General features: G+C 48.4%; 1 protein-coding gene across 1 annotated transcript; it reads right to left on the bottom strand.

The window, feature by feature from the left end:
• Positions 1-704: 704 nt before the first annotated feature.
• PIGU (phosphatidylinositol glycan anchor biosynthesis class U) lies at positions 705-21825 on the bottom strand. The gene is made up of 12 exons (XM_063349864.1): positions 21577-21825; positions 19804-19868; positions 18445-18504; positions 17440-17502; positions 15781-15890; positions 13916-14016; positions 11804-11901; positions 9446-9600; positions 8822-8965; positions 7920-8044; positions 5930-6072; positions 705-2228 (listed from the first exon to the last, which is right to left on the bottom strand). The coding sequence occupies exons 1-12, from the start codon at positions 21704-21706 to the stop codon at positions 2115-2117; spliced, it is 1308 nt and encodes a 435-aa protein (XP_063205934.1). The 5' UTR covers positions 21707-21825; the 3' UTR covers positions 705-2114.
• Positions 21826-27168: the final 5343 nt, after the last annotated feature.

Genomic DNA, 27168 nt, shown 5'->3' with positions numbered 1-27168 from the left:
TTCCTCTGCCCCCAGTGCTCACACCGTTACCTCTTCTCAAGGCCACTTTTGAGTCCAACTTCAGGACCTGCTCCCCTGGGACATCCCGGTGGAGCCAGCCCCGGGGGGACAGCGGGTGGCCGGAGTGTGGCCCTGGGCACAGGCACAAATTCAGCTGCTGGAGACGGAGGACGGAGCTGCTGCCTGTGGCCCCTTGGCCCATCCTGCCTCGGCATCGTCTCCCGCCCGATGGGTGAATTATTGTCTACTTTGGGAGGAGAGGGGGAGCTGTAAAAGGCCCCCAGGCAGCCCCAGCTCCTCCTCCTCTTATGTTTTCACACCGCTGTTGGGCTGAACTGTGCAAAGCCGGCACTTCCTAAAACTGGAGCAGGCCTCAGTGAGCCCCGGCGACCTCTGTTTGCTTTTCGGCATGCCCCCGCGGCCACTTGTTTTCCCTCTTGACGCCTGCGTTTTTGCTCTCAAGTCCCCTCACGGTCCCTCCACGTGCCTCTCCGTGCCCCCACTCACCCCTTGCTCCCCCTTCCCCAAACCCAGAGCACGCAAGAGATGCTTAAAACTTGCACAGTTTATTACGCTCCTTGCCATGCCACAGCCGGCAGCGAGAGCAGCCCTGCCCCACGTGCCCCCCGCCACGGCTGGGGCTGCTGCAGGGCCTGGCCCCAGCGCCTCAGCTGGGCCCCCATTAACACCCCCCACCCCCCCAAAGCGCTAATAGCAGTGCAGTAAGGCAAGAGTTTTAATTGTCCAGAAAGAAAGAAGAGCTGTTTACGCAACCACTGGGGCAGGGGCCGTCTCTCAGTCGCTCTCTACCAGGTGCGGTTTGGCTTTGACGGTGTGACATTCCCAGCCCTCCGAGTTTTTCCTTGAGAGCCGTGGGGAAGCTGGTTCCTGCTGCCCCGGCCACCAGCGAGGCTCTCACAGCGCCTGTACCCCTGCTCTGCCACCAGGCCAGCGGCAGAGCCAGAGGCCAGCCTGGGGGACAGGCCCCGGGGGGTCACATTCACGGGGTCAGTCGCAGCAGCAGCTCTGAAGCGAGCAGAGGGAGGGGAGCCGTGGGGGAACCAGGGGGGAACGCTTTAACGGAGGCCTCCGCTTGTACTTGCGAGAGGGTAACACGGGGAAGTGCGTATCCCGTAGAGTTAAGTGGCTGTGGAACAGCTGGAGCCCAACAACTCCATGACAGCAACGCCTGAGGCTCCCTCGGGATTTGGTCTGGCACCTTAAAGGGGAGGCTTTGATCCCTCCTGGTCGCCAGCCCAGCTGCTGCCTCCAGCGATGACAACGTTATAGTGCGAGCCCGGCACTGCCCCGCTCTGTTACCCTAAAGAAACCCGGAGCAGCAGGAACCTCTCTCCACAGTAGTGTTCCTTCTTCTGAGACCCTGTGACGCCTCGGTGCAGCTCCTGACATGGAAGTGGCTGTGTTGCTTCAACGGGATACAGCAGTTACCTGGTACCCACCCTGCTCCTGCTTTCACCCCAAATCCAGTTCTTACTAGTGTCTGAGCTCCAAAATTACTCGTGGCAGCAGCTTCAGCTGTCCTCCTTCCAACAGGTCACCCTTGGCCACCGTTTCTTTCACTGCAGGCGCTGTGCCTGAGCACAGGTGATTTTTCCAGATCCCACGCCAGCAGGAGAACCAAGAAATAGCACCTGCATCCAGGGCTCAGGTACCAGCGCTTGCCTTGTGCCAAGCAGGAGCAGGTCAACGCAGTGAAGGGGAAATTTCTAGGAGAATGCAACCACCTCCAAGAAGCAGTGACAGTAAAGTAAACAGTTTATGGTCTGAGCTCTTTCTGAGCCAGAGATTCAGCTCAGACGCTTTCTCCAGTTCCTGCTGGATGGCCCAGACTCGATGGCTGAGGTCGCAGTGAGAAGCACAGCTGAGGGAAGAAGGGAGATGCTCCAGTAGAGGCACTGCGGCTCCTAGTTGTAGCTCTTACAGTCTCTGCACTGAGCACACCGCTTCAGAAGAACCTCAGCCCTTTTTTCCAGTAGGTATCATTCCCAAAGCCAAGATCTCATTCAGGGAACCTTCCCCACCCACCCCGCATATCCCAAGCTTTGCACGTTCCTCAGAGTGGTCCATGTCCCAGGGAGTGGCGGGCACAATCCTTATTTCAGAACAAGCATGGCCTCTGTCCCATCTTGCCTTGTCAAATGGAGTCCATGAGTGAGGTAGTATTCCCGCCGGAGGAAGGCGTAGAAATAATCCGAGATGAGCAGGATCTGCAGAAGTGAGATGTTCAGACACATCAGTGGTGCTTCAGAACAAGGAATTAAAAGGGACATACGTTCGATGGACCTTGAAGGGGTTTAAAAGAAGCTCAGCACACCTTGTGAGAGGAGACGCTGTGACCACTCGCTGCCCGTTGCCTCGCAGCATTAAGCCAAGGGAAACTTAAACTCATCTATTCGTTGTGCTACCAGTGCGTTCTCACAGACACCTCCGCTGAGGAGACAGCGGCTCCATCAAACGGCAGGTCCACCTGGGCCACAGCTTCACAGACCATCTCAGCCTCGCCCCCAGGACTCCTTCCACGCAAGCACTGCCGCGCAGCTCAACCCGAACGCCAAAGGTCTCCCGCTGCTGATCGCTATTAAGCGCTTTTCGATTGTGACTGGTTTGTTTTCAACTGCCATTTCTACTCCGGCCGGGTAAGGGGCCGGCGGGCGGCAGAAGCAATAGCACAGCTCCCCAGCTCAGCCCTGGCAAACAGAAGCTTTAGCAGCTTCACAAAATCGTACTTACCAGGCCAAGAGAAGAGCTGAAACGTCAAGGCTGTGGCTTCACCGTACAACATCCAGGAGCAAGACCAGATGAAAGCTCTTCTTCCACCCCCATTGCTTCTGCATCTCCTTCCTGCCCCTGTGCTTCCGTGCCCCCCGCCCCGTCCGTGGGGCAGCCAGGCCTGGGTATCTCTTTGCACGCTGTCTCCCTTTCAGCGGTGACCAGACCTGTCTGTCCCCCACATTGTCCCCTGGTCCAGGTCAGAGCATGCCACCGCGCACAGAGAAGTCGGCGCTGTCCCGCGTTGCCTGGGAGGTGGGCATACCCGGCTGGTATTGCCACCGGCCGCGTGTCTACGGGACGGACTGTAAATTCCCTGAGGAGGGGCAGAAGGCCCTCCAAGCCTTCAGTGGAACACCTCGAACACTCGCAAGGAAATAAATAATGCGGGCCTGGCCCTCAAACAACTGATAAGGCTCACACTTCTGGCGCCTGGAAGTGTGGGAGGACTGTCTTGTGAAGACAGGATAGCCCTGACACTCGTGTGGTGAGCTCGCTGGTTCTCAGATCTCGAGGCCATTGTGTCCGATGAGTGACCTTTGCTTCATTAGCCGTGACACGCATATGAAAGCGCACCCCCTGCATACGCTAATAAAGATTATAGAGATCATGCTACACATGTATGACTATGGCGCTTGTCTCTCCACCCAAATCATGCTACACGTCACCTGGGAGAAGGGAGAAACCTGAGCCGAGGCTGTCTTGGGCAAGGGGGGTGGGCCGTGCTGATTCAGCAAACATAAGAGGGGAAAATAAGTGCCCCTAAGGGGGAACAAAGAAGAAACAAAAGAAGATTGTGCCTGGGAAGATTATTCCCAAGAAAGAAGATTATGCCTGGGAAGATTCCCTGAAAAAGACACTGGAACCAGGAACGGTGATCTCTTTATCTCCATCTTTTCCTTTCTCAATCCCTCAGTTTCTCTTTTCTCTTAGAGTTGTTAAGTAACAACCTTAAGTACAACCTTAAGTACCGCTTACCATAAGTTGTCCTACACCTGTTGTTAAGTAACACGACGCACACCTCACCGCTTGCCATCATTTGTCATACACCTAACCAATTATCGTGGACTTGTTAAAACCTACACTAACCATTTTGGTAAGCTAATAAGTGTTTCTATATGGACCTTGAGATTTATCTCCCCTTAGTCCGCACCGTTGAGAATTTACGAATCTGAAGTCACTTACCCCCGCTCTTTACTGAGAGTGGGACGTGACAGTGACCATGGAAACCTGATGTGGAAATCGCGAGGTCCCTCCCGCCCCTCAGCCCCACGTTGGTTGTACTGAGGCACCACAGCGTGACCGCTCCTTCGCCTAAAAGCGCTGAGAACGGTAGGGCAGGTCTCGGTGGTTTCTCTAAAGCCGTCAGTCACCTCGGGCCAGCTGCCTTTGTAGGGGCAGGGGCTGGGCTGCCATAAGCCAGGCAGCACCCCGCTGGCTCAGCGGTGCCATTTGTCCTTTCGCCTCTTGTGCGACCCTTCCCCAGCAATGCTGACCTCCTCCACCTGGAGATCGCATCACGTAACTAGAACGGAAAACCTTTTCAGTGCCAGACCAAGCTCATATTTTTTTGTCCTAATGTCCAGACGCCACTGAACGCATTGCTTTGGCACAACGTGTTCATCCAACTCACTCCCGGGAGAGCCTCACCTGCGGTACGCTCAGTGCTAAGGGGACGAGGGGAGGGAGAGTCGGGCTGCCAGCTGTTGCGGAGAAGGCTCAGCGGCAGGACAGGAGGATACGGAGGGCTCTGCGGGGACCAAGGGAGAGAGAAACAGGGCTGCAGACTGCCGAGGTCAGAGGAGAAAGTGGGAAGGAGAGCAGACAGAGAAGGGTAGAGGCGCCCAGGGAGAGTGAAAACAGCCGCACTTATTCCGTCTGCTTGTTTTGCTGGACACTGTGGCTCACTACTGACCTGCTATATCAATAGGGTTGATTTTACTTTTAACGACACTTCTCTGCAGATGTCTGAATGGGAAAAGAAAGAGCTGGGGTTAGTGGGGCTGAAGGTTAGTTCTTTCTCACAGGGAAATGAAAAAGCAGATTTTTTTTGCTCTGTCTGCATTTACGCAGAGCACAAGACCTTGCAGGATCTGCTATGACTTTCTGAGGTAGGAAATAAAATCCTCTTAGAATATCAATACCTGCCATCTGTAATTGAAGTTTTACTACACCTTTCATTCCGTAGCAAGACGTGCAGCCAGAGAGCTAGTGAACCATTCCCAACTTTCTATAAGCGTTTCTTAGGAGTATCTCTATTCTCCCTCTCACCCCACTCACTGCATGGAGTCTCCTTCTGCTGTTACAGAACGGGTCTTTGTCCCCATTTGTCAGGGGGTGGGGGATATACAAGCAAGTGATTTTTCAGCCCCTGGCAAAACCCCTCCTCTAGTTTTCGGGGAAGCGGATAAATGTAAACGGCTGAGGCGCATTCAAAATAAAGGCAACTTTAACACGAAATGAACATTCTGCTCACCCGCATGTGAAGCTCTCCCAGGGCTTAGGGACATAAGAAATAGCACAGAGAAGAGGAAAAGAACCTTAGAAAGGGTTGCAGTAACTGTGTACGTTGAATCCCATCCTCCAGGGGTGCCGAGCTCTGTTTTCGCTAAGGCTAGTGAAAGTCATATATCTAGAACGGCCTTGAGAGAAGCAGCGAGAGCAGGCCTGGCGCGACTGGGACCCTGCACATGCCCATAATCCTACATCTCGGGAGGCAGAACGCGCAGAAAAATTGTTTCCCATGCACGGGCGGTTCTTGTTTGCCTGTTGTCTGGCCCCACTGCTGCTGCCCCGTGGGTTTTTCCATTTCCCCTCTTAGCTCACCTTCTCCACTCACACGTGCCATACCGAGATGCTTTTCCCCCTGCTATCAAGGAACCGACGATGCAACTTGCAGAACAGCTTCGTTGGACTGTTAAGCTATAGCTCAAACGCTACAAGGACTCTTTCCCACTAGTGTGCCAGAGGGTGAGGACTAGGCAGATTCCGGCTGGAGCAAGGGGAGGCAGGAAGCCGCACGCAGGACTACGCAGGGTGCAAAGAGCCAGACACATCCTGCAGAATTCACTGCTGCTGACGGGACACCCGATCCAGTGACCTACCCAAAGCGCGGCCTTGTTTACCTCGCTCTACTGACCTGCCCGATGTTGAAAGTCAACGTGATGGCATAATAAAAATTGGAGTTGGCACTTCCTGCATAAATCCATAGATGCCACAGAACGGGGAACAGGAGGGAGCAGACAATGAGCACACATGACAGGATGAAGATGTTCCGGAGGACTGCAAAAGAAAACCAAGCTGTTAAAGCGATGCATTACTGAGCAGCCATGCTCACGCAACCAGCAATGGTATTTAGGGTACGTGCAGTGGGGGAGAGGCACTTGCCAACACATACTTCTCTCCAACATCTTTCACAGTTTGCTTTAATAATTTCCTGGCTGGCTTTTCTAAGAAATCCACTGTATTTCCCTTTAAAATAAATACTTCTGCCTTTGTTTGAATGCGAAATCCTCATTTGTAGCTCTTTCCTTCTAGATCCTGCTTCCAAACACTATTCCTTGGAGGACTTGGGTTTTTGGTATCTACGCTACAGTAACTAGCAGTTTTGAGAAGGGGCCTTTCCACCAGCATCATGATCCAGAGGGTAGAGCACACCGTTCCCTAGCCTCGTCAAGCTGATGACAAAGGAAAAAAATGAACCTGTGGAAAAGAGGATACTTTTTCAGAAAGAAGAGATACTTTCTCAGGAGGTGGTAAGGAAATGAAAGCACCAGAAAAGGAGGAAACTCACATGGGCCAAATGCGTTGACAAACACATGACCTCGGGAGGTGCAAGCATGGCCAGGATCCATTAGTCTGCATGAGCGTGCGTCAGATGGACAAAAACCAAGCACAACTTTGTCTAAAAGAGCTAGGAACTCCTAGGCCAGAAGAGATTTTGTTTTCTGTGAACTATTTATGCCTGTCCTTTGGCAGCAGTGTTATAACTCACCCCAGCACGTGTGCTGCTGTGCTCGGCTAAAGCTCAGCCCATGTCCCTGAAGGTAACTGAAAGACCCCCGATCATTCCACAGCCAAAGGGAGCCATCTGACATTTTAAGAACATTGTCACACCCAAACCTGTCCACACCTATCTTTTTAAACTTCTTGTTCAGTAGGTCTATTCGCTCACTGTGGGGTGGGAGCACGTGACAGATGACTGTCCCTCTCACTGGTCACGGTCCCCTCCTCTGCACGCTTCAACATGCGACTGAACTACGCCGAATCATGATTTCTCAGAATTACATCACCTGCTATGGCCGCGACACGCGCGGGGCTAGCCTGAGGCTTCCTGCCCTGTTTTATCACAGCTGCTTTGGCCTTAGCTTTCCTTAGTCTGAAGCTAATAGAGCAGATGGTCTCCAAGTCTCTTGACTCCTGACACTCCGTCTCCTGACATCAGCCAAGCAAGCTGTCCACAAACACACTTGGCCTGGGTTAGAGAAGACTGCAGTAAAAGGCCCGGACAACCTCACAGGGTTGGTCAAAACCATTGGTTTAAGCAAGAAACCCCAGGAAAAATACAGCGCTTCCAAATCTCCCCAGTGGAGCAGGTTGTAGAGGGCTGAGTTTGAAAACCATCAGGAAGCTCTCTGGTGATTTAAAGAGCTAAAGAGGTTTTTTTTATGAAGCTTTTAAGAAAAACCAAACAAGCAGGTGCCAAACAAAGAACCACTGCAAGGTGCAGGATTTTAAGGCTGGGGGACTCAGCAGTTGCAGGAGCAGTGTTCAAGTCACCCAGCCTTAGATGGCAGCAAAGCTTTTGAAGGATGGATGTACTTTAAACAAGCCACATCCTTTCTGCAGGGCTGTAAAAGGGTTTTATAAAAAAAAGTTAATATTCAGAACAACTTGGAGAGAGGAGGAAGATAAGGCACAAGTGAAAATTCCCTCCTCGACCAATTTCAACCCTAGTCCTAAAGATACATTAGAGACTATCACCAGAAAAAAAATCAAGCTTCCTTTCAGACACCCCAAGGAGGCCGCAAGAGCCTGCGAACATGGGCCTGGTTTGGTTTAGTGGTGACAATTACTGGACAGGCCCTTTCCCATTCCAGATAAGGAACAATCAAACACAAAGAACTTACATCTGTAAAGGTGGCTCCAGACTGGCAGGAAGGCCATGTACAGTGTGATGTCTCCCACAGTGGGATAGGACTTGAAGATAGAAATGATAGCAATCTGGACAAACATGAAGAACACGGGGTGCTCCCTAGGAGGGATAAAACACAAAGGATAAGAGGATGCAGTAGGGTCTCTGGAAACTGGAAATTAATATCAGCAAGGGCACAAATGTACTGTGGGATAGGCTCAAAAAAGCTCTCGTACCCTTATTCTCTCCAAACAAGCCCCTGAGAGCTGGGTAGATTGAGCTGCTCTGCCCTCACGCAGAAACTTAGTCCCTCAACTTAACATACATTTATAGAGTTAGTCGGTCATCTGGGCAGCTCTGTCTTATTCACCAAAAAGCAATCAGCACCCCGCTCTCTGAAGGTTATTTGGAGAAGCCCATAGTTATCCCTCTGGTATGTCATGATGTCTGTATCCGTTCCAAGTCAACAGGGTAAGCTCACTGAGAATCCGGGAGTGTCAGTGGATGTTTTTATCAGAAAGAAGGGCAATGGTGACAGCGCAGTCCACTAGAAGTGTCCCCAAGTTTTCACTTTTTTTTGCTGAAAATAAAGAACTTGAAGTTCCAGCCAAGAGTTCTTGCTTTCTGACTACGTTGGCTTATGCTGGCAGGGAAAAGCAGCTCTACAGCCTAAATTTCTGCTCTCTCTTCTGATGCCTTATAACACATCTGTTGCACAGGAGATCCCAACTCACTCTAAGAGGAATAAAGATTGAAACTTTGGGAATTGAGGAGAATAGGCCCTGTTAAAAAAACCCTATCTTTTCCAGGCTTGTAGATCCAGACACCTGACGCCAGCCTTATAAGCTTCCACTGGACAACTGAGAGTAAAAAAAACTAGCAGAGAAACATACTTACTTCAGCTTTATCGCCAAGGGAATGGTGTAGAAGAACACATTGATTTGAAACACGCATACGAAGAAAAGACTGAAGTGTTCAAACATCTCTGCGAAGAAGTACCAGAAAAGGCCAATATTGGGTGTCAGATCTGGAACAGATAGGCTGAAATTTGAAAAGAAAAGTCGAGGTAACATTTTTAAATGGTTGTTTTTCACTGCCCTGCTTCTGTTACATTAATTAATCATTGTGTGCTACTGGATGGAGGACCTATATTTTAAACCCGTGGAAGAGAAACCAAAAGGGGTGAAAACCTGGAGAGAAAAGGGACTAATCCTTCCCGGTGCCCCAGCAGGATTTAAACCATTCCCAAGCAGACGTTTCTCCAGAAGCAAAAGTTTCACAGCCATGGTGGCTCAACGAGCAAATCCATTTCCAGTCAACTCAGTGACAAACATCTCCTGTCTTCTCTAACTCTTGCTGTTACCTAACGAATGGAAACTGGCTAATGCCTGCTCTCCTCCACACACTTTTCTTGCAGATCACACACTCCTTAGGACTGGGAGTGCTGCACCTGTGTGTGATGCACAAGAAACAACATAGGGGGAGCTAGACAGAAAACACAGAAAGAATCCTTATACTTACATAAACCCGTAAACAGATGGGATAAAATCCCAGGAGTTGAGGAGGAAGAAGGAGAGGCAGATGATCACCACCAGGCTGCACAGGTACAGGGCCGCATACTGCATGGTGTAGAGCCAGAAGCTTTTACTTTTCAGTTTTATTGGTATGAACTGACGCTGAAAATGAAATACAAGCAGGCAGATATCCCTCATCAGGTGGAAAGCCGCAAGAAAACCTGAGTGTTCAGAACATCATTTTAAATAGATGAAAGAAAGCATCGAACACTGGCACTATGGCACTGGAAGGAGCAGCTCTCAAGTACAATTTGCTTGATGTTCTTCACTCTGGCCAACTAGGTCACGCACACTGCACATATTTCCAGAACTGTGCTTGAAATTACAGTAGCTAAGCTAGCGATTTCTGCTCACAGTGAGTCGTCTCATGCACTCAAGGTAAGATTTCACACATCTCTTCATAGCTACTTGTATCTTAAGATGGTTGCAATACTGTACTGCTGCCTGCCTTCTACTGCATGAACCCACATCAAGTAGGTGACCGAGAGCCCTGCTGCACCACCCGCAACCCTGTAATGCCAGGTTTCCACTCATGCTCTGCTGAAGTCATGGAAAGAGGACATCCAGTGGGTTCCTAAGCACAAAGGAACCCCTCTAAAAGACTGCCTCCTCAGACAAAGGCTGTCTGCAGGCTGCAGTCCTGCCACTGCCACACGTCCTGGTAGATCAACCACAAGCCCTTGTCACATCACATGACATACAGGTATCTTACTCCAAGAGGTCCCCTGACTGCATTTATAAAGACAAATATACACACAGGGACAAACACCTTTGGGAACTGCTCAGTTTTTCAGCTCCAAGTCAGTGACGTAGCTTTGCCATTTGGTACTAGGGTCTACACTGGCAGGGGACGTACAGAGAGGCAGCCCTAACTGATACGGGCTCTGGGTAAAGCATGCTCTTTTCTCAGCCATAGCGTGTTTAACACCACTTGCTGGAAGAACATAAGCAAGTTTACCAAGGATTTTTGGCAGGACAGATGGAAAGCGCTGCAGAAAAGCTATTTAATTCTGTACAAAGAATGCAGTAAAGTTCATTTACAAATCTGGATAAAAGAACACACGCTAGTGCGATCCCCTTCAAAAGTTGCAAATTAGGCATTCACATATCAAAGCACTTGTTGTCGCTTGTGAACATAATGCTTGTATTTTACTGCAGCTTTACTTTGACTAAAGTTAAAAGGGAACAAATGAGACCAAAATATAAAATATACAAAGTAAATGCTCCTCAAAATTATCAAACTGAAAAAAAGCAACACTGACTCTGCAGAAGTTCTTGTCTTGCAAAGAAAAATAATAACAACATTTCTGAAAAAAAGTAACAGACATTCGTGTCAGATAGTCAGGGAAAGAAAATGGACTAGAACGGACCCTTCATTCTCTTTTGAAGCTCGGAGATTTGAGAACAGGCTGTAATGAGCCTGTAGTTAAGATCAGCTATAAAAATCATGAGAGAGAGGACAGAAACAACCAAGACAGACTGGCAAAACACTTAACAGCAGGAGTTTCAGAATGGCAAAAATAATGCAAACGATCACCAAGTGATGTGTGAGCTGGGATAAGAGTCCTCTGCTAGTAGTCACAGCCTCACCTTGCTCCCGTATCAGAATAAGACTAGCAAATGATCAGTTTTCATTAAGTGCATTATAATTGGGGCTCTCGGTTAAGGCATTGTTTCCAGTGTCAGCACAAGAGCTAAGAGAGAGACCGACTGCAAGCATGCAGGCAAACCGGTGATCAATCCACTCGCCAGCAAAGAGCTGCCTCAGCTTTAAACCCTAGCCCTGCCCGCAGAAGTGCCTCCCAGCCTGCTGCTGGGCTAGTTTTGCCTGGAGCAGCGTCTGTCTGTCGAGGCAGTGTGCGCCCATGAATGATCAAGGTCAGCCCTGCTGGAATTCAGGGGTCCTGTTAATAGGCAGGGGAGAAAGGACAAGGGCAACCAGCCACTTTCACAAGCACGTGCCTTTTGCCATTAAACTCCACATCAGCATTTCTGAGTTTGAGTGATTCAGACATACAGCTCCTCATTTTTCTTCTCCAGGTCTCAAATCCTCATTGCTACTCACGCGATGCAAAGAATAGCACTTATTTCAGGCAAGGTAAACACCAGCCAGTTCTGTTGATGACTTTCTGCTCCCTTCTCTCTGTGTACAGGCATCCCCCTTAAAGCTTCAAACTTCCCGTGGCTTAAGGGGAGTCGCTTTTTCTGAAACCCAGGACTTGCCCGACTCCCCTCTCAACAGCTAAGGACTGTCCCTGCACAGCTACAAGAAGACAACAGGTACCAACAGTCAGAAATCATCTACCTGTAGAAGGTAAAGGAGCGCTGGGGCAAACAACGTGAGAGGGTAGAGTGACTGGTATGTTGCTAAGGCCAGGAACACAGCACTGAGGAAGGCACTACCTGCAAAAAAAAAAAAAAAAACAACAAAAAAACACACATTCATTTGGAAGGAACACAATATAAACAGACAGGACGCCCAAATGGGAAGAAATGCATAACCCTTTGCAGGGGCTTTACAAATATCAGAACACCACTTAAAGGTGGTTTTAGCAAAATGTGTCCTGTAGAGTGTCCTTTTCTTAACTACATTTTAAATGGAGAAGGACTCATACCAAGGTGATTCTCCCACAAGAAAGAAGCCCTGACTGGTTTATATCTCCTATCGTTCACATACAGGAAGAGATTCATGTAATTCAGCCTATATATAGACCACGCTGGCTGCTGTTTATGCATGGGAACGCATTCGCTTATCACTTAAGTCATATCCGCATGAACCAGCTGTTATATTCATGCTGGGCATGCTGGATAACCTCGTCACCGGCATGTGTCAAGGCCCCCAGCAAAGCTCTGTGAAAGACAGCAAGCGAAAGTCTGCAGCTGAAGGAATGCAGTGGCATTAGCCCTACTTTGCAGATACCAAAACTGAGGCACAAAAAGGATTAGCACAGCTTTTCCAAGCGGTCTTAAAAATACAAATACCTTTTTGAGGACTGAGAAATTGAGGAGGCTTTATTTGAGGTCTCTCAGGCTGAGCAAAGTGCTGAGTACTCACATTGCCCAACTACCAAGACCAGAAATCAAGTCCAAAAGGTCCCAGGCCAAACAGTAAAAATACAAGCACCCTGGTTATAGCTTTCCGTCGTATGTCACTTCATGGAAGTCATCTGTAAAAATGCAGCTTAGACAGCAAGAATCCTGACTCAGCGCATCGGACTAATCGCCAGCCTATCGACATCAAACACCTGCTAAGCTCCTCCCTGCTTCCACCTTTTGAAGGGGAAAATATAGGGTTTACGTGGTGATGAGCCTTCTCCGCTCTTCAACTACACTCTCCTCGACATAAACCTCCCTATCCCCTACTTTACTGAGTGTTCAATTCCGCACAGATCTAAAGAATTGGTAGCCAGAAATCACAGTCACAACCTGATATCCTCCTCTCTTTGCCCACTTGGAAACCTAGAGGCTGCCACACTCCCAGTCAGGTAGAAAACACAGGGGACAGCCACTGCTGTTTTGTCTAGGACTGAACTACTTGTCTCACGGTATCAGTGAACAGTTAAAAATCAGTTTAACTAACGGGACCCCACTTGTTTGCTTTTGCAAATGCTTTTAAAGCAACTCCCCTCCCCTGCCTCAATTAGTGAGTAATTGGAGGAAAAGTTTCTTTTGGAAACACTAATAAAACCAACCCATATCAGCTTTCTTCACAATGTTTGGGCACTGGGGCAGACAAGGTATCGGACTGGCCTTCCCTCTAGCACAGCACAGCACAGCACTCCTAAAACTTAGGTGACTAGTACAAATCACGCGCGCTAAAAGACTTTAGCACTGGGGAGTCATAAAAGAAACAGAAACCTGGCATTACACACAAAATGAAGGAAACAGCTACTCTGTCGCCATCTATTCCACTGTGCCGGTACGGGCCTTTGGTTACCGTTTCTGCTTCCCCAAAGCTCAATTACCTGGTTTCAAACCAAGGTTACAACTGTGAGTGAAAGTCAAATAACAGCTGCAGGCAACTGCTCGCTTTTGAATAGCGGTTCAAAGATACACTTTGAAAATAAATTGTATACAACACTTTAAGGGCATATTCACGTACAAAAGAGTGAGCAGCAGAGCATTATGTCATCCTGCACGCAGACACGCGTTTCTTCATAAACAGAAAACTATTCAGTCATCCAGGAAAAGGAGTCAGCCTTTAGAGATCAGACTCCCAGGTACACGGAGATGAAAGCAAGTGTTGACGTGGCTGTAAAATCTATTGATCTCTTGTGATTTCAGACAGAACTTTGACCTTGCTCCAGTCCCCGTTTGTGTCAATCATACTTGTAAATTCCCACCTTGATTTCACTTCTCCTCATTTTCTAATCTTTACAGAAAGACATAAGGAACCGTTTTTTCTTCATCGCGTTACCTTTTATTGTAGCTAAAATGAAGAATGCAATGACAGTATTGTTGATGGCACAGGTGGACTTGGCCACGCAAGACATCACAGTGTAGGGGTTTAACAGATAGCTGAAAAAGAGTAAAGCTCGAGTTACACTCATGCCACTCAAAGGAGATACCATCTAATCAAAGAGAAGTACAAAGGAAAGACAGATGCAATTTGCCATTTCTTTTTGCTTATTTACATTTGATGTGATCCTCTCATCATCAAATTAATTCAACTGAAAGGATTCTTTAGCCTGGAGCAAAAAACAGATCCTTGGATTGTATCCTTGAGCACGGTGGCCACAGGGAGCACACTTGGAGAAATGGAGACGGTTCGGAAGATGTCTAAAATGGAAGTCCTATCCTAGAAAATGACTACCAAAAATGTCCCTTGCTTTGCAGAAACACTGTGCAGTTATTCAGTCAGACCTTGGAATATCGGGTCCAAAGTGAACTCTGTCAGCTACCCACATCTACTGACTCTGAGAACATAATAAAAATAAGAAAACAGCACGATGGAAAAAAAAAATATTCTGAGACATCAGCAGTCTCCCCCGACCCTATTGCAACTGCACACTCCTGCTACGGCAGAGCAATCATTTATGTTCACCATGACATGATCTGAGCACAAAACCTGCCAGCTATGAAAATCCGGCATGTTTGAATTGGAATTACGTAAAGACAGCAAACTCTGAACACCTTTACCTTACAGAATGCAGCCACCTGCCAAGTATGCAGGATCCACTGCAGGCTTTAGTTAGTAAGGATGCCAGCTCCTTTTGGAAATGAGAACTACGATAACCTCAAAAGCACAGCAAAAAGTCTGGAAGGATTACCAATACAATAAGCAAGATAACGTTTCGATCAGCCTTGCTGATCAATCAGCAGAGTGAGTAGACAGGGCTGGTGATTTCTTAATTATCTCTTTGCATAAAATTTTTTCCTGCTTCTCTGAGTCCCAGCCTGGCTTAGAATTTTCTGTGTTTCCAGAGAGAGAGCCTACAGCAGGATAGGTAGAACTTCATGCCAACTTTGCTGTGGTAACATGCAACTATGGTAAATACAAAGCAGTCTGCAATTTACAGGCTCTACCGTTCTTGCCCTGGAGAATTTACCATTTTACAAACTTCATACGAAAATAAGAAAAAAATAACAACTTATCTAATGGAAAACTCTCTCTGACACAAAATAATTCAGATAATAACTCATTCACATCAAAACACCAATAAAAAAAAAAATAATTCTTTGACATAAGCACCTTACTTGTACATTATTTATTTTAGTTGAAGCTTTCTGAAATAAAAATAATGCTTAGCATACAGAGAAACAGTAAGACATGACATTATTAAGATGACGACCTGAAAATATATTTGAATTATTATAAGCAGTTCTGGAATATTCAAGATGTGATATTCAGCAAACATTTTGTTCGACTGCTCGAAAATTCTCCTAACTCTTCAGAAAAGACACCTGAGACATTTGGGAGGTATAAAACCAGTCTTGATGACCTTAGCATACAGGCAAAATAAACGGGAACGTGATCTGCGCAGACACAACATTCTTGCTACCAAATTCATGACCTTATGCTGTTGGGCCAGTCTTAGAAGGTGTGAGTGAATTTAATTGTTGGCAACAAACATTTGGAAAAGCATCTGCTTTTCACTTTCAAACACAGTATTCGGAGTTGGGGGGATTTTTATGTATTAATAGGAAATTCAGAATTTCTGGGGGAAAAAAAAATAATAAAAAAAAAATCTTTAACAAATGTTGAATCCTCAGACAAATAAAACCCAAAGGGAGCTGAGGAACCAAAGCAGCCCACTGCAGCCCACCAGAAGCAATACTTACAATAGTGCTACCTTGAGGGGGATGTAGTGCATTTCCATGGGCGTCCGGATGAGTTCAGCCACATCTGGTGCATATTTATCCAGTTCTATTAGGAGCTTTTGCTTTTTGAACTGAACAAGGGAGAATGACCAGAGACTGTCAGATGAGGAAAGTCATTATTTCTTATTACTCAGGATTTCCATTACTGTGGAACAGTATTTTTGAGCCCCAGGTGTGAGCCAAAACTCATGTTATGTGAGGTGTTGTACAAACAACAAAGCCCCCCTCTCTTTTCCCAAATATTTCACAACTGAAGTGGAAGTCATAAGAACGCAGAAGATCTCTAGTTATTTGAACTTCCTTAACTACCTGTGTCTAACTCTTGATGCAGCTGACAGTGAATTCACCACGCTAGAGTTTAATACTTTCGATGCTCCTAAAGCTTGTCTGGAGCTACAGTGAAAAGTTGACTTTATACATTCACTGTTCAACATACAAGCCCCTAGGAAAGTAAGTCACAGAAGTATACAGTCTTTGTTGCTTTGAAGACAGATACATCTATGCCAAATCTCCTTTAGGGACCCAAGATCTCTCTCTTTAATCTGTCTTGTTCGACGGAGACAAAAGAGAAATACGAATTATGAACTTACTCAACGATGTCATGGCGAGACAGAGGAAAGAGATGCTGGCAATAAATTGTCAGCAAGCAAAGTAACTCACACGCAGGATTTTTACAGGTCTGCAGTTCTATCACGAGTTATTTCTTCAACCTCAAAGGACAAGCAACAAGTATGTAGCTGGATGGGAGACCACACAGATGCTGCAGAAAATGCAGCCTCCCTGTTCACGTTGATCCTGAATCACCGCCCCTCTAGGACAGCGGAGAGCACAGCACCGCTTACACAAAATGTTCTTTGAGCTACTTATGAGAGAGAGATGGGAGGAATCACTCACCTCGAAATACGTGTACTTATACTTTGAAGGGAACAAGTAATGTTTGGTGTCAAGACTTTCATCTTGCTCAGTAGAATGATTTATGTCACCTCAGCAACCTTGGAAGGTTTATTCCTTCCTTTACATATTTTCAGTCTGTGTATTAACTCATGCTGTGTGCAACACAAACCACGCTCAGGGTAAACCATTCCAGGCTCTAGCTACAAAATGTACAGAAGATTGTAGCAGGAGCAGAGGTGAGAAAAAGGAGTGCTCAAGTCTTGCCAAATCCATAGTCCAGTGACTAAATTCTGCGTACTGCAAACTGCCACAACAACTGCAGGTGGGTCTCCAGTACACGTGCTAAAATCTCACATCCCATCTATCGTACCATGGCCCTAGACTTGTCTGCATTTCATTGGCTATTGCATTCTCACAGATTTCTCAAATTCTTTATACTCCTTTTGGATTAAAGAACCTACACTGCTGTGACCACCATTCAAGTGCAGCGTGGTAGCTACAGACACTAATTTGTTTCATACCGTTACACTGCCACAACAAAACTGTAAATACCCCCACTCTTTACCATATTCAGTCCCCATTTTTATTGATCATCCAAATATGGTCAGTTTTACTGCAACAAGGACTGGCTGATGCTGCATCTTCTGGCATGTGTTTTGTCGGTACAAGATATTTATTTATACTTGCTGGGAGAAGAGGATCAGCAACACTGGCATGTCAGCTTACCACAACTTTGTTGAAGTCCTGAATGGCCAAGTAAAGGGCAACAGCAGTTAGCACATCAGTTATCTAAAAAAGCAAGGCATAAACAGACTGACTGTAAGCAAAATAAACAAATGGAGATAAAGATATGGGGCAGAACTGCGATGCTGAATAAGGACTCTGATCTGGCTCAGCTCACGAGAAGAAAAACCAAGCTTTACAGACACTGGATTGCCGATTTGTACACTATGATGACACACCACTGCTAATCTTGAAGCCAGGAACTGTATCAAAGACATTAATATTTACAAAACAAGAGAACGGGGAATTAAGGGGAAAGAAGTATGCGAGGGTAATAGAATTACTGGTCTAATTAGAGCACAGGCAACCCACCTGTCCATTAATCCAGCACGACAGTGCCTTGAGCTGTCCCAGCCTTACCAGCGAGCTGCACAGTCATCTGGACAATCGGCACAAGCACAACGCAGATGGCTGTTAGCTCTGCGTGAGACCTGCCCAGCAGGGATCTGGGGAGAGCGGCTCCACCAGCTGGCATGGGCAGCCAGCTATATGATTTCTGTCCTTCTGAATTACGCCGAACTCAGAGGACAGTTTACAAAAGACATTTGGAGGACTAACCTGTTTGTGCTCTCTTTGCGGGCCTGGGGTTTGGCAGCGGGTTCTAGCGAGAAACACTGCAGTGTAGGCAGTGGGCTGGGGGACAAAATATTCTGATGTTCAAGAGGTTAACCTTTGAAATTTGAAACCAAATGCCAACTTCTCATCCCTCTGTGGGGATGCTTATCTAACCAAGAACTCTCAGAAAAGAAGGAATACGTACAACAAGGGAAAAGCCTGAATGTGGGTTTGTACAGGCAAAGCTGCCTTTCTAATTAAACTGTGAGCTCAGCAGGAATCTGAACTACAGGGAGGCTGAAGATCCCCGATTCCTGCAGCAGTAAAAGGAAAGTCATACTCAGCACTTCACAGAATGGGACCTTTCAAGAGGAGCTTTCCAGGAGCACTCACCATGAACACCAATTCCGCATATTCAATCAGGAAGTGAAAGAGATAGATTATCAGCGGGGTCTAAAAGAGAACAGCAGGGAAACCCATGTCAAATAATGCCCAGATAAAACAACTGGCAATTTGATGAGAAAAACGGACTAGTGCTAGGAGAGACTGTGAAAGGTAATTTTCCTTAGCCTCTTCTACAATGCTGTTACTTCGGACCAAAATGATTAATCAAAGCGCACTTACTGGTCTTTTTCCCTCCAAAGTTCTCGATACACTTTATAGAAGACACTATCAACTTTGAAAATTATATTCTATTCCAACTTTTCATTTCTTCTGGTACCGTGGTAGAGTTACTATAGAAAGCATATAAAGAACAGCTTTACAAAATAATTTCTTCCAGAGAATCTTTTTTTTTCAGGTTGTTTGCAGGTACTTTTGAAAGTATTTCCTACACAACTGGTTTGACTGTTGTTTAGATGAGTCTTTTATAAAGCAAAAAGAAGAAAGCATGTTAAAACATAAAGCAGTAGGACTACAGTCCTATCATCCTCTTACTCCCACAGCTTTTCCCTTCTAGGGTAAGAGGATGAGCATGTTTCTGAATCATTCCTTTGACAGAAAAGCTTAATCTGGTAGCACTATATTTACATGGTGTAAATTCCGTCTTCAGTGTGAGAAAACATATTTCTTTTGAGATACTTTTAAAATAACGTGGTGGTACAAATAAGCAGGGAAAAATATTTCACAATCTGTGAGAAAACTGTGTTTAAAGAAGGAGAGTTTATTGACGAGAAACAAGTTTTCAGAGGTGTGCAAAGGATCCGCCTCACCCCTGGGTGACACTAGGTATGAGTGTGCCTTTGTAGCAGTAAGGCCACTCAAGGGCACAAAAGCTCACAGGTGTTTAAGTGTTTGGAGGAATCCGGTGTTTTCAAGATGAGGAATGAACGTACTACATGCTTGGGCTAATGTTAATATTTCTCCAAATGCAGAAACTCAAGATGCTGCTATCCAATAAAATTCCGTTCAGGCTCACACTGTCTCTCCCTGCTCCGGCTTCTGCTGACAGAAACATCCGGATGTGAACAGAGTATTTACTCATTACAGATTTCCCTTATTTGAGGCTCTCCTTAGGCAGTAACAAATATCACGACGTCTATCACCCGCAAAGCAACGAGTTATTCAGTGGTGAACGGCACTTCCTCATTGTGCTAGTCACTACCTGTACTACTGCACAGACAACTACACGACTCCAAGTCCTCTGAAGTCTTTGCGACAAGACAGGTCCCCAGCCCTTACCAGTCCGTAAGCGGCCAGGCTGAGAAACACGCCACTTGAATATCACGTTTAAAATGAAGCATGCGTACCAACCTCGTGGAAAATAGCTCCAGAATATGGCGAGACCCCTAAATCCAGCAGAGCTAGTCCTTCGACCACTGAAACATACAAAACGCCTGCATTAGAATGTGGGAAGTGAAAAAAATCTCACGATGATAAAACTGTAGTTTTGAAAACACCCACACTCGTAAGATCTCACGTTGAATCGTCACGTGAATGGGTGACACAAAACCTCACAGAGACAACAACCAGCTAGAATAGATTGCTTTCTTATTTCTGCCATGCAAATTTCTTTACTAATCGAATGGTCAGTGTTATAGAATCCATTTATTTGTTTCAGCTAAAAATGTTATAGCTGAAATGTTTTGCATTTAACTATATATAAATCACATGTATGATATTTACTGGTTTTAAGTCACCTATTACATGATACATGGTATTTATGCTGGAGAAATACTTAATTCTAAGAGGACAAATCACAACATAATATAGAATCCGAACTACTTTGCCTAATTAGATGTAGAGAGACCTGAAATGTCAAAAACCACAATAAAAGAGCAGAAATGAATACGTATTACCAGGCAAAGCTAAAAGCTTTATCTGTTGTTGAAACTTCCTGACATTTTGCAGCCTGAATTCAGATCCTTTGCAATCACGTCACTACAGCCTGCACTGCAACGCTTGCACATGTTTTGCCATAGGATCTCCACCTTACGGAGCACAGAGGTTCCCTGGGAACCGAGCAGCGTGTGCAGTGGAAGAAGCTACGGGAGACAGGTCCGTTATTCAGAGGGAAGTGAGGCAGGAGACTGCAGGAAGCAACAAGAGGTTCTCCGTTCAGTGATATGCTGGAGAAGTAGATTCTGTCTCTGCCACAAAGTTCCCGTATGATAACAGCCCAGACTTTTCAAGGCGATCCTGATTGTGCCCCTTACTCTCTAGATGCTACCTTGATACTCTACGGTAAGATTTAGAAAGTACACCTGCTGCGAGGGAATTTTTGGGAGCTGTATTTTGAAACTATGAAGTGTGAAGTCCTACACACTGTGGAACAGAGGCCTCAAGTCAAACACATTCATGCTTTTGACCTTTATTACTCTGGGCCACTGTTTTTCACTCTAAAACCTGCAAATAATTTACCCTGCATAATAACTGTATATTATTTTTCCCGAACGGCTGTCTTTAGAATAAATTAAAGTCCCTAACAGGCTCAGATGCTACCGAATGCCACTGAAAAGCCTTGATTAAACTGTACCTCAGCCTTCAGGAGAGAATTTGACTCATGTTGGTAGCAACGTCTGGGGCCACAAACTGAGCAAGGACCAGGACGGGGTGGAAGGGGGGACAGCTCTGCAGGAACCAGAGCCAGGCGGTCGCCTTCACATGGGCACGGGGCTTGTGCGTGAGGAGAGCGACTCAGTCAAGGCTGCCGAAACCACACATTCACTGCCAGATTTTGTCACTCTTCCATTTTACGCCCATCTGTGACACAGTCTGTGCAAGTGCGACCAGGCCGCACGCGGTGGCTAAACCCCCCCCCTCCTCCCGTCTCCTCGCTCTTCCCCCGGGACAACTCCCGCCCACCATTTCACGCAGCTTTCGGGCGGGCCGGGCGCGGAGGGGCCCGTCCCCAGCCCCGGTACCGCGGCCCGGCGCTCTCCCCGCGGGCCGTGCCCGGGGACGGCCCCCACCCCCGCCCGCAGCCGCGCTCCCGGCCCCGCGGCCGCCGCCCCGGCCCCCCGCGGGCCTGGGCCCATCCAGCCGCGCCGGGGAGCGGTGCCCCGGCCCGGGCCCGCCGCGCCTCACCTCGCTTCCAGGCGTTCAGCGGGGACGCCACCTCAACCCGTTCGGAGATGAAAGCGGCGAGGCTGGAGCGGTAGAGCGCAGCCCGGACCGTCACGGCCACCAGGACCACCAGCACCAAGGGAGCCGCCATCCTCACGGGCGGACACCGGCTGCCGCCGCCTGTAGTTCCCGGGCGGCGCCGGAGAACGCGGCGCCAATGCAGCGGCCCGGCCGGGAAGACTACATATCCCGGGAACGCTGCCGCTTCCCGGCACCGCCCGAGCGCTACGGCGAGCGCGGCGGGGCAAACCTCAGCCGGAGCGCGAAGGCGCGGGGCTGCTTCCCCTGGCCCGCCGGGCGGGGGCGAGGGCGGGCCGGGGAGGCTGGGCCCGGCGGGAGCGGGAGCGGGATGGGGGTGTCCCGCTCTGCCGGCGCTGCGGAGCGGGTGCCCTGCTTCCCACCAGTCGATCCGCCCCTTTCCAGCCAGCCCTGCTCCCCCAAGTCGGCCGGTGGGTCCCGTCGCAGCGCCTCGGGGCCAGGCCTCGCCGTGGGTCTGGTCAGAGCCCGCCGCTTCCCACTCCCGCCACCGCCTCTGCGGAGGGCCTGGCGCCGTCTCCTCGACGGCCTTCCCGCCAGCAGCCGTCTCGCCTCGGGGCCTCGGCCTCGCCTCAGAGCCGGTGCTTTAGCACCTGAGCGTCGTGGCAGCCCCGCGCTGGGCTCGGGCAGGGCTGCTACAGGGGGTTCTTCCTTGCAGCACCACTTGACAAGTGGTGTCCCTCAGGGATCCATACAGGGACCAGTGCTGTTCAACATCTTCATCAATGACATGGACAGTGGAAGCAAGTGCACCCTCAGCAAGTTTGCCGACGACACCAAGCTGAGTGGTGCGGTCGATGTGCCAGAGGGATGGGATGTCATCCAGAGGGACCTGGACGAACTAGAGGTGGCCCAAGCAAACCTCATGAAGTTCAACAAGGCCAAGTGCAAGGTCCTACACTGGGGTTGGGACAACCCTCGTTATCAATACAGGCTGGGGGATGACGGGATAGAGAGCAGCCCTGCGGAAAAGGACTTGGGGGTGCTGGTGGATGAAAAGCTGGACATGAGCCAACAATGTGCACTTGCAGCCCAGAAGGCCAATCGCATCCTGGGCTGCATCAAAAGAAGCGTGGCCAGCAGGTCCAGAGAGGGGATTCTGCCCCTCTCCTCTGCTCTGGTGAGACCCCACCTGCAGTACTGTGTCCAGCTCTGGAGCCCTCAGCTCAAGAGGGACATGGACCTGTTGGAGGGGGGCCAGAGGAGGGCCATGAAGATGACCCGAGGGCTGGAGCCCCTCTGCTATGAGGACAGGCTGAGAGAGCTGGGGGGGTTCAGCCTGGAGAAGAGAAGGCTCCGGGGAGACCTTATAGCGGCCTTCCAGTCCCTGAAGGGGGCTACAAGAAAGCTGGGGAGGGGCTGTTTGCAAGGGCATGCAGCGACAGGACGAAGGACAATGGTTTAAACTCGAGCAGGGCAGGGTTAGATCAGACATTAGGAAGAAGTTCTTTACACTGAGGGTGGTGAGAGACTGGCCCAGGTTGCCCAGAGAGGGGGTGGAGGCCCCATCCCTGCAGACATTCCAGGCCAGGCTGGATGAGCCTTCGAGCAACCTGATCTAATTAAAGGTGTCCCTGCTGACTGCAGGGGGGTTGGACTAGATGGCCTTTAAAGGTCCCTTCCAACCCAACACATTCTATGATTCCTCCTCAGCAGCAGGAGCCATGCATCCTTAAGTTTCAGCAGGCTCCTCTTGGTCCACTTCTCCAGTCCGTCGAGGTGCCTCTGGATGGCAGCTCTGCCCCTGAGCATGAGCTACTCACACATGGCCCTCACGCTCCACTCACTAGGTTGCCCATCTGGAGCAGAGGCTGGCAGGCTGTATACACTCAGAAGTGGAGGATCAGTGGCTTCTGCAGTTTGGGAAGTCCCTCAGACTTATTTCATCAGGTATATACACCCCTGTAGTCTTTGCCTGCAGGTAGCTGCCACCACGTTTTTGGCTGTGGGTAGAGTTACCCAGCTGTTGTTGATGGCAGTGGGTGCTGGTGGCCTCGTACGGTTTCAGCAGGCTCTTTGTGAACAGATTGTGAATCTGTGTGGTTTCAACAGGACCATCAGTCTCCAGAGCTTATGAGTTCTTGGGAGACTTTCACACACTACCTTCCCAGCACATGCTTTCCTGCTGTCTTCTGATAACTGTTGCGCCATCCTCATCCGCAGGTACCGCACAAACTCACGAAACTGGCCTTTACAACACTTCCTCTGGAGTGGAGACAAATGGAAAGAAGACCAGGTTGTCTCTCAAAAAATGGAGGGACAGAATGAAAACTGTCACTGATACGACACTTCATAGAATCATAGAATCGCTGAGGTTGGAAGGGACCTTTAAGATCATCAAGTCCAACCGTTAACCTACCCTGACAAAAACCACTTCTAAACCATGTCCCTAAGTACCACATCTACCCTCTTTTTAAACACCTCCAGGGATGGTGAACCCACCACCTCCCTGGGCAGCCTATTCCAATGTTTAATAACCCTTTCAGTGAAAAAATGTTTCCTAATATCCAATCTAAACCTCCCCTGACATAACTTGAACCTGTTTTCTCTTGTCCTATCACTTGTCACCAGGGAGAAGAGGTCAGCCCCCATCTCTCTACAACCTCCTTTCAGGTAGTTGTAGAGGGTGATAAGGTCTCCCCTCAGCCTCCTCTTCTCCAGGCTAAACAACCCCAGCGCCCTCAGTCGTTCCTCATAAGGTTTGTCCTCCAGACCCCTCACCAGCTTTGTAGCCCTTCTCTGGACACGCTCCAACACCTCAATGTCCCTCTTGTAGTGAGGGGCCCAAAACTGAACGCAGAAGATAACTTCATATCATGGTATGTGAAGACAACATTTATTTTCATATAAAAAGCCGATAGGATTTACTGACAGTGCTAGGGTTGCCATTTGTAAGAGGTGGATAATGCCCAAGTCACAACATTTACATTGGATTGATGCTGCTTCAGAGCCATAGTGTAGACTTGCACCCACCTGCAGGAGTGGAGAAAGGCTGAATGCTGCTGGGACGTGGTCCCTAAAGGCCCAGATGGCACAGTTTGTACGTCCTCAGGACTGGAGAGACTGCTGGATTTAGCTGGTAAATCATACTCACTTTCTGGACCAAGACCATAGCTACTTAGAACAGCATTAATGCTTTCATGCTACAAAACAAGCCAGATGGTCCGAGGAGCGTTCCCCGCTGTGCTCACGCCCTTGCTGGGGTGAGGCAGCACATCTGTTCAGCTGCTGCCTTTGCAGGGCTTTCCTCACATGCGGTCCTGTCCACTGCCACAGGACAACAAACCTGGTCCTGAAACAAGAAGGGGAGCTTCGGTGTTCTGTCCGCCATGTGGCAACTCTTCTGCTCTCAGGCTGCTGGCAGCAAGGTGGCACAACTGATTTCCTGTTAGCCTGGGCACTAGCTGGCCGTGGGACTGATGGCCCCAGGACTGACCGGGCTTGGCGCATCCTCTGATTGAGCAGAGTGGATTTGTTCAAGTTAATTTATTTGTGCAGACATCTGTAAATGAGAAGCCAGAAATGCTGATTCTTCTTCTTCGCAGCTATTAACAATGCTGTCTTGATTTTTCTCATCAGAAATGCTTTTTTTCCAGCGCTGATTGCTCTCCAAGTGACGGTTCTGATCCAATATAATTGACAGCAGTTGCCTGAGAGTGCCGCTTTGCTGCATAATTGGGATACAGCCGTGCGGGTAAAGCTGCCCTGCTCTGAGATGCTGATTTTGCTAGTCTGATCTGTGCCGTATGCTTTCCAGCACCATCTGATGCAGCACAGGGAAATGGAAGCCCTGGGGAATTCAGATAACCACTGAGGGCACCAGGGATCAGATGTGAAATCGTGCCACTACAGTTCTTCTGTGTTTAATTGAAGTGCAAAAGCCAACTAAAAATGAAGGTCAAAAGAATAATTCATGACAACTGCAGCAATTATTTTTGTAGCGTACGTTTGCTCAAATGTTTCTCCAGTAGGAGATCCTGGGACTAGCAACAGAGTCAAGTTCATAAGCCCAGCTCACATGTTCAGTACCCTTGAGCGTCCCTCAAAGTACCAAATATATAAGGCAAATATGAGCGGGTTAAGTGCTAGAGTCTTGGTATCTGTCTACAGACTGACACTAATTTGGCAATAGTCTGAGCTCAGCCGGCAGCGCGTGCTGTGCAGCCGAGCGGTGTTGTGTAGCTCAAAGCCGGCACAGCATGGACAGGCGCTTTCCCAGGCAGCGGTGAAGAGGCGGGGAGGGACGGCAGCGGACGCAAGAGAGAAGAGGGCTCGGAGCTATCAGAGACTGATACTGAGAGTTGAACTGAGAGTTGCAGCAAAGAGCTGTAAGGATCCCAACCAGAAAACTCTGAGAAATAAGGGCTCGATTTGTTATTTTCTCAGCAGAGGCATAAACCCGATCTCCTATGTCCTGGTGTTTACCCCAAACTGATGGCAGTTTTTGCAGCTTTGGGGATTTTACATAGTTTTCCTTTCCTCCTGAAATTCCTTGCTATGCAAGTGAGCTGGTCCTAACACGCACAGGGGGCTCGGTACGCTGAAGCACGGGAGCAGTTTAACCATCTGAAGTTTGAGTATCTCCTACTGTGGTACCACCAGTAGTCCCGCAGCGGGATGGTGAAGTGGTTGTTGGTCCACACAGGGAGTGGTGAACGCAGCTCTGAAGGGGACTTACTCTCACTGCCTGCCCTGAAGCCTCCGGCTTCTGTTGCCTAACAAAAAAGTGCAGATCCAGATGGAGCCAAAAAGGCAATCGAGAGCTGCTGTTGGAAGCTGCTTTGCCTCATTGATTGCGTTGCCTATGTGAGGCACCCACACTGATAATTGAGGTGATGAATACAACCTGGTGATGTTGCATCACAGAACTTTCATAAAACACTCTGCTTAAGACTGAGCCAATTCAGGGGTGATTCATCTTTGTTCCTGCAAACAGATGCTGGTTTGGGCACTTTTTGTGTGCCCTGTTGGAATTACGCAATGGTGACATTTTTCTTGGTAAACAAGCCACTCCTTTTCTAGCTTCACTGTATAAAATAGGTGTTCTGATTCCTTAGGCACCCTACAGCCCTTCCTGGCAGCTCTTCCAATCTAATTAAATCTTTTTGCACTTGGGGACCACAACTGCGTGTCTTATTCTAACTGAGATCTCATCAGGGCCCTGTGCAATGGTTTTCATAGTTCGGAGGTGCTTCCTCTTCCTGTGGGATCTATTCCACCCCATCCCCATGTCCCAGAGAGGTGATTTTGACCCACCATTTATTTTGGCCAAGCTGTCATGTTTTGTTTTCTTACAGTCAACCACTTCAGTGCTACACCATGTTCTCTCCTTCTGCCTTTCCTACCACAGGCCTTACGCAGCAATAGTTGCAATGTAGTCATCGCTGTTCCACAGTGCTTTTGGTTTTCCTGTGAAGTCCACTTTGACATACTCTGTCTTACATACCAGGAGCCTTCATGGATAAAACACTTCAGTTGCTTTTGCCTCTTCTTTTCCAAGTTGTCTCCTCTTGGGGT

Source organism: Chroicocephalus ridibundus, chromosome 12 (genome assembly GCF_963924245.1).
Source record: "Chroicocephalus ridibundus chromosome 12, bChrRid1.1, whole genome shotgun sequence".
NCBI lineage: Eukaryota > Metazoa > Chordata > Aves > Charadriiformes > Laridae > Chroicocephalus > Chroicocephalus ridibundus.
Note: the sequence above shows the minus strand (reverse complement) of the source record. Positions and strands in the feature narration are given on the sequence as shown.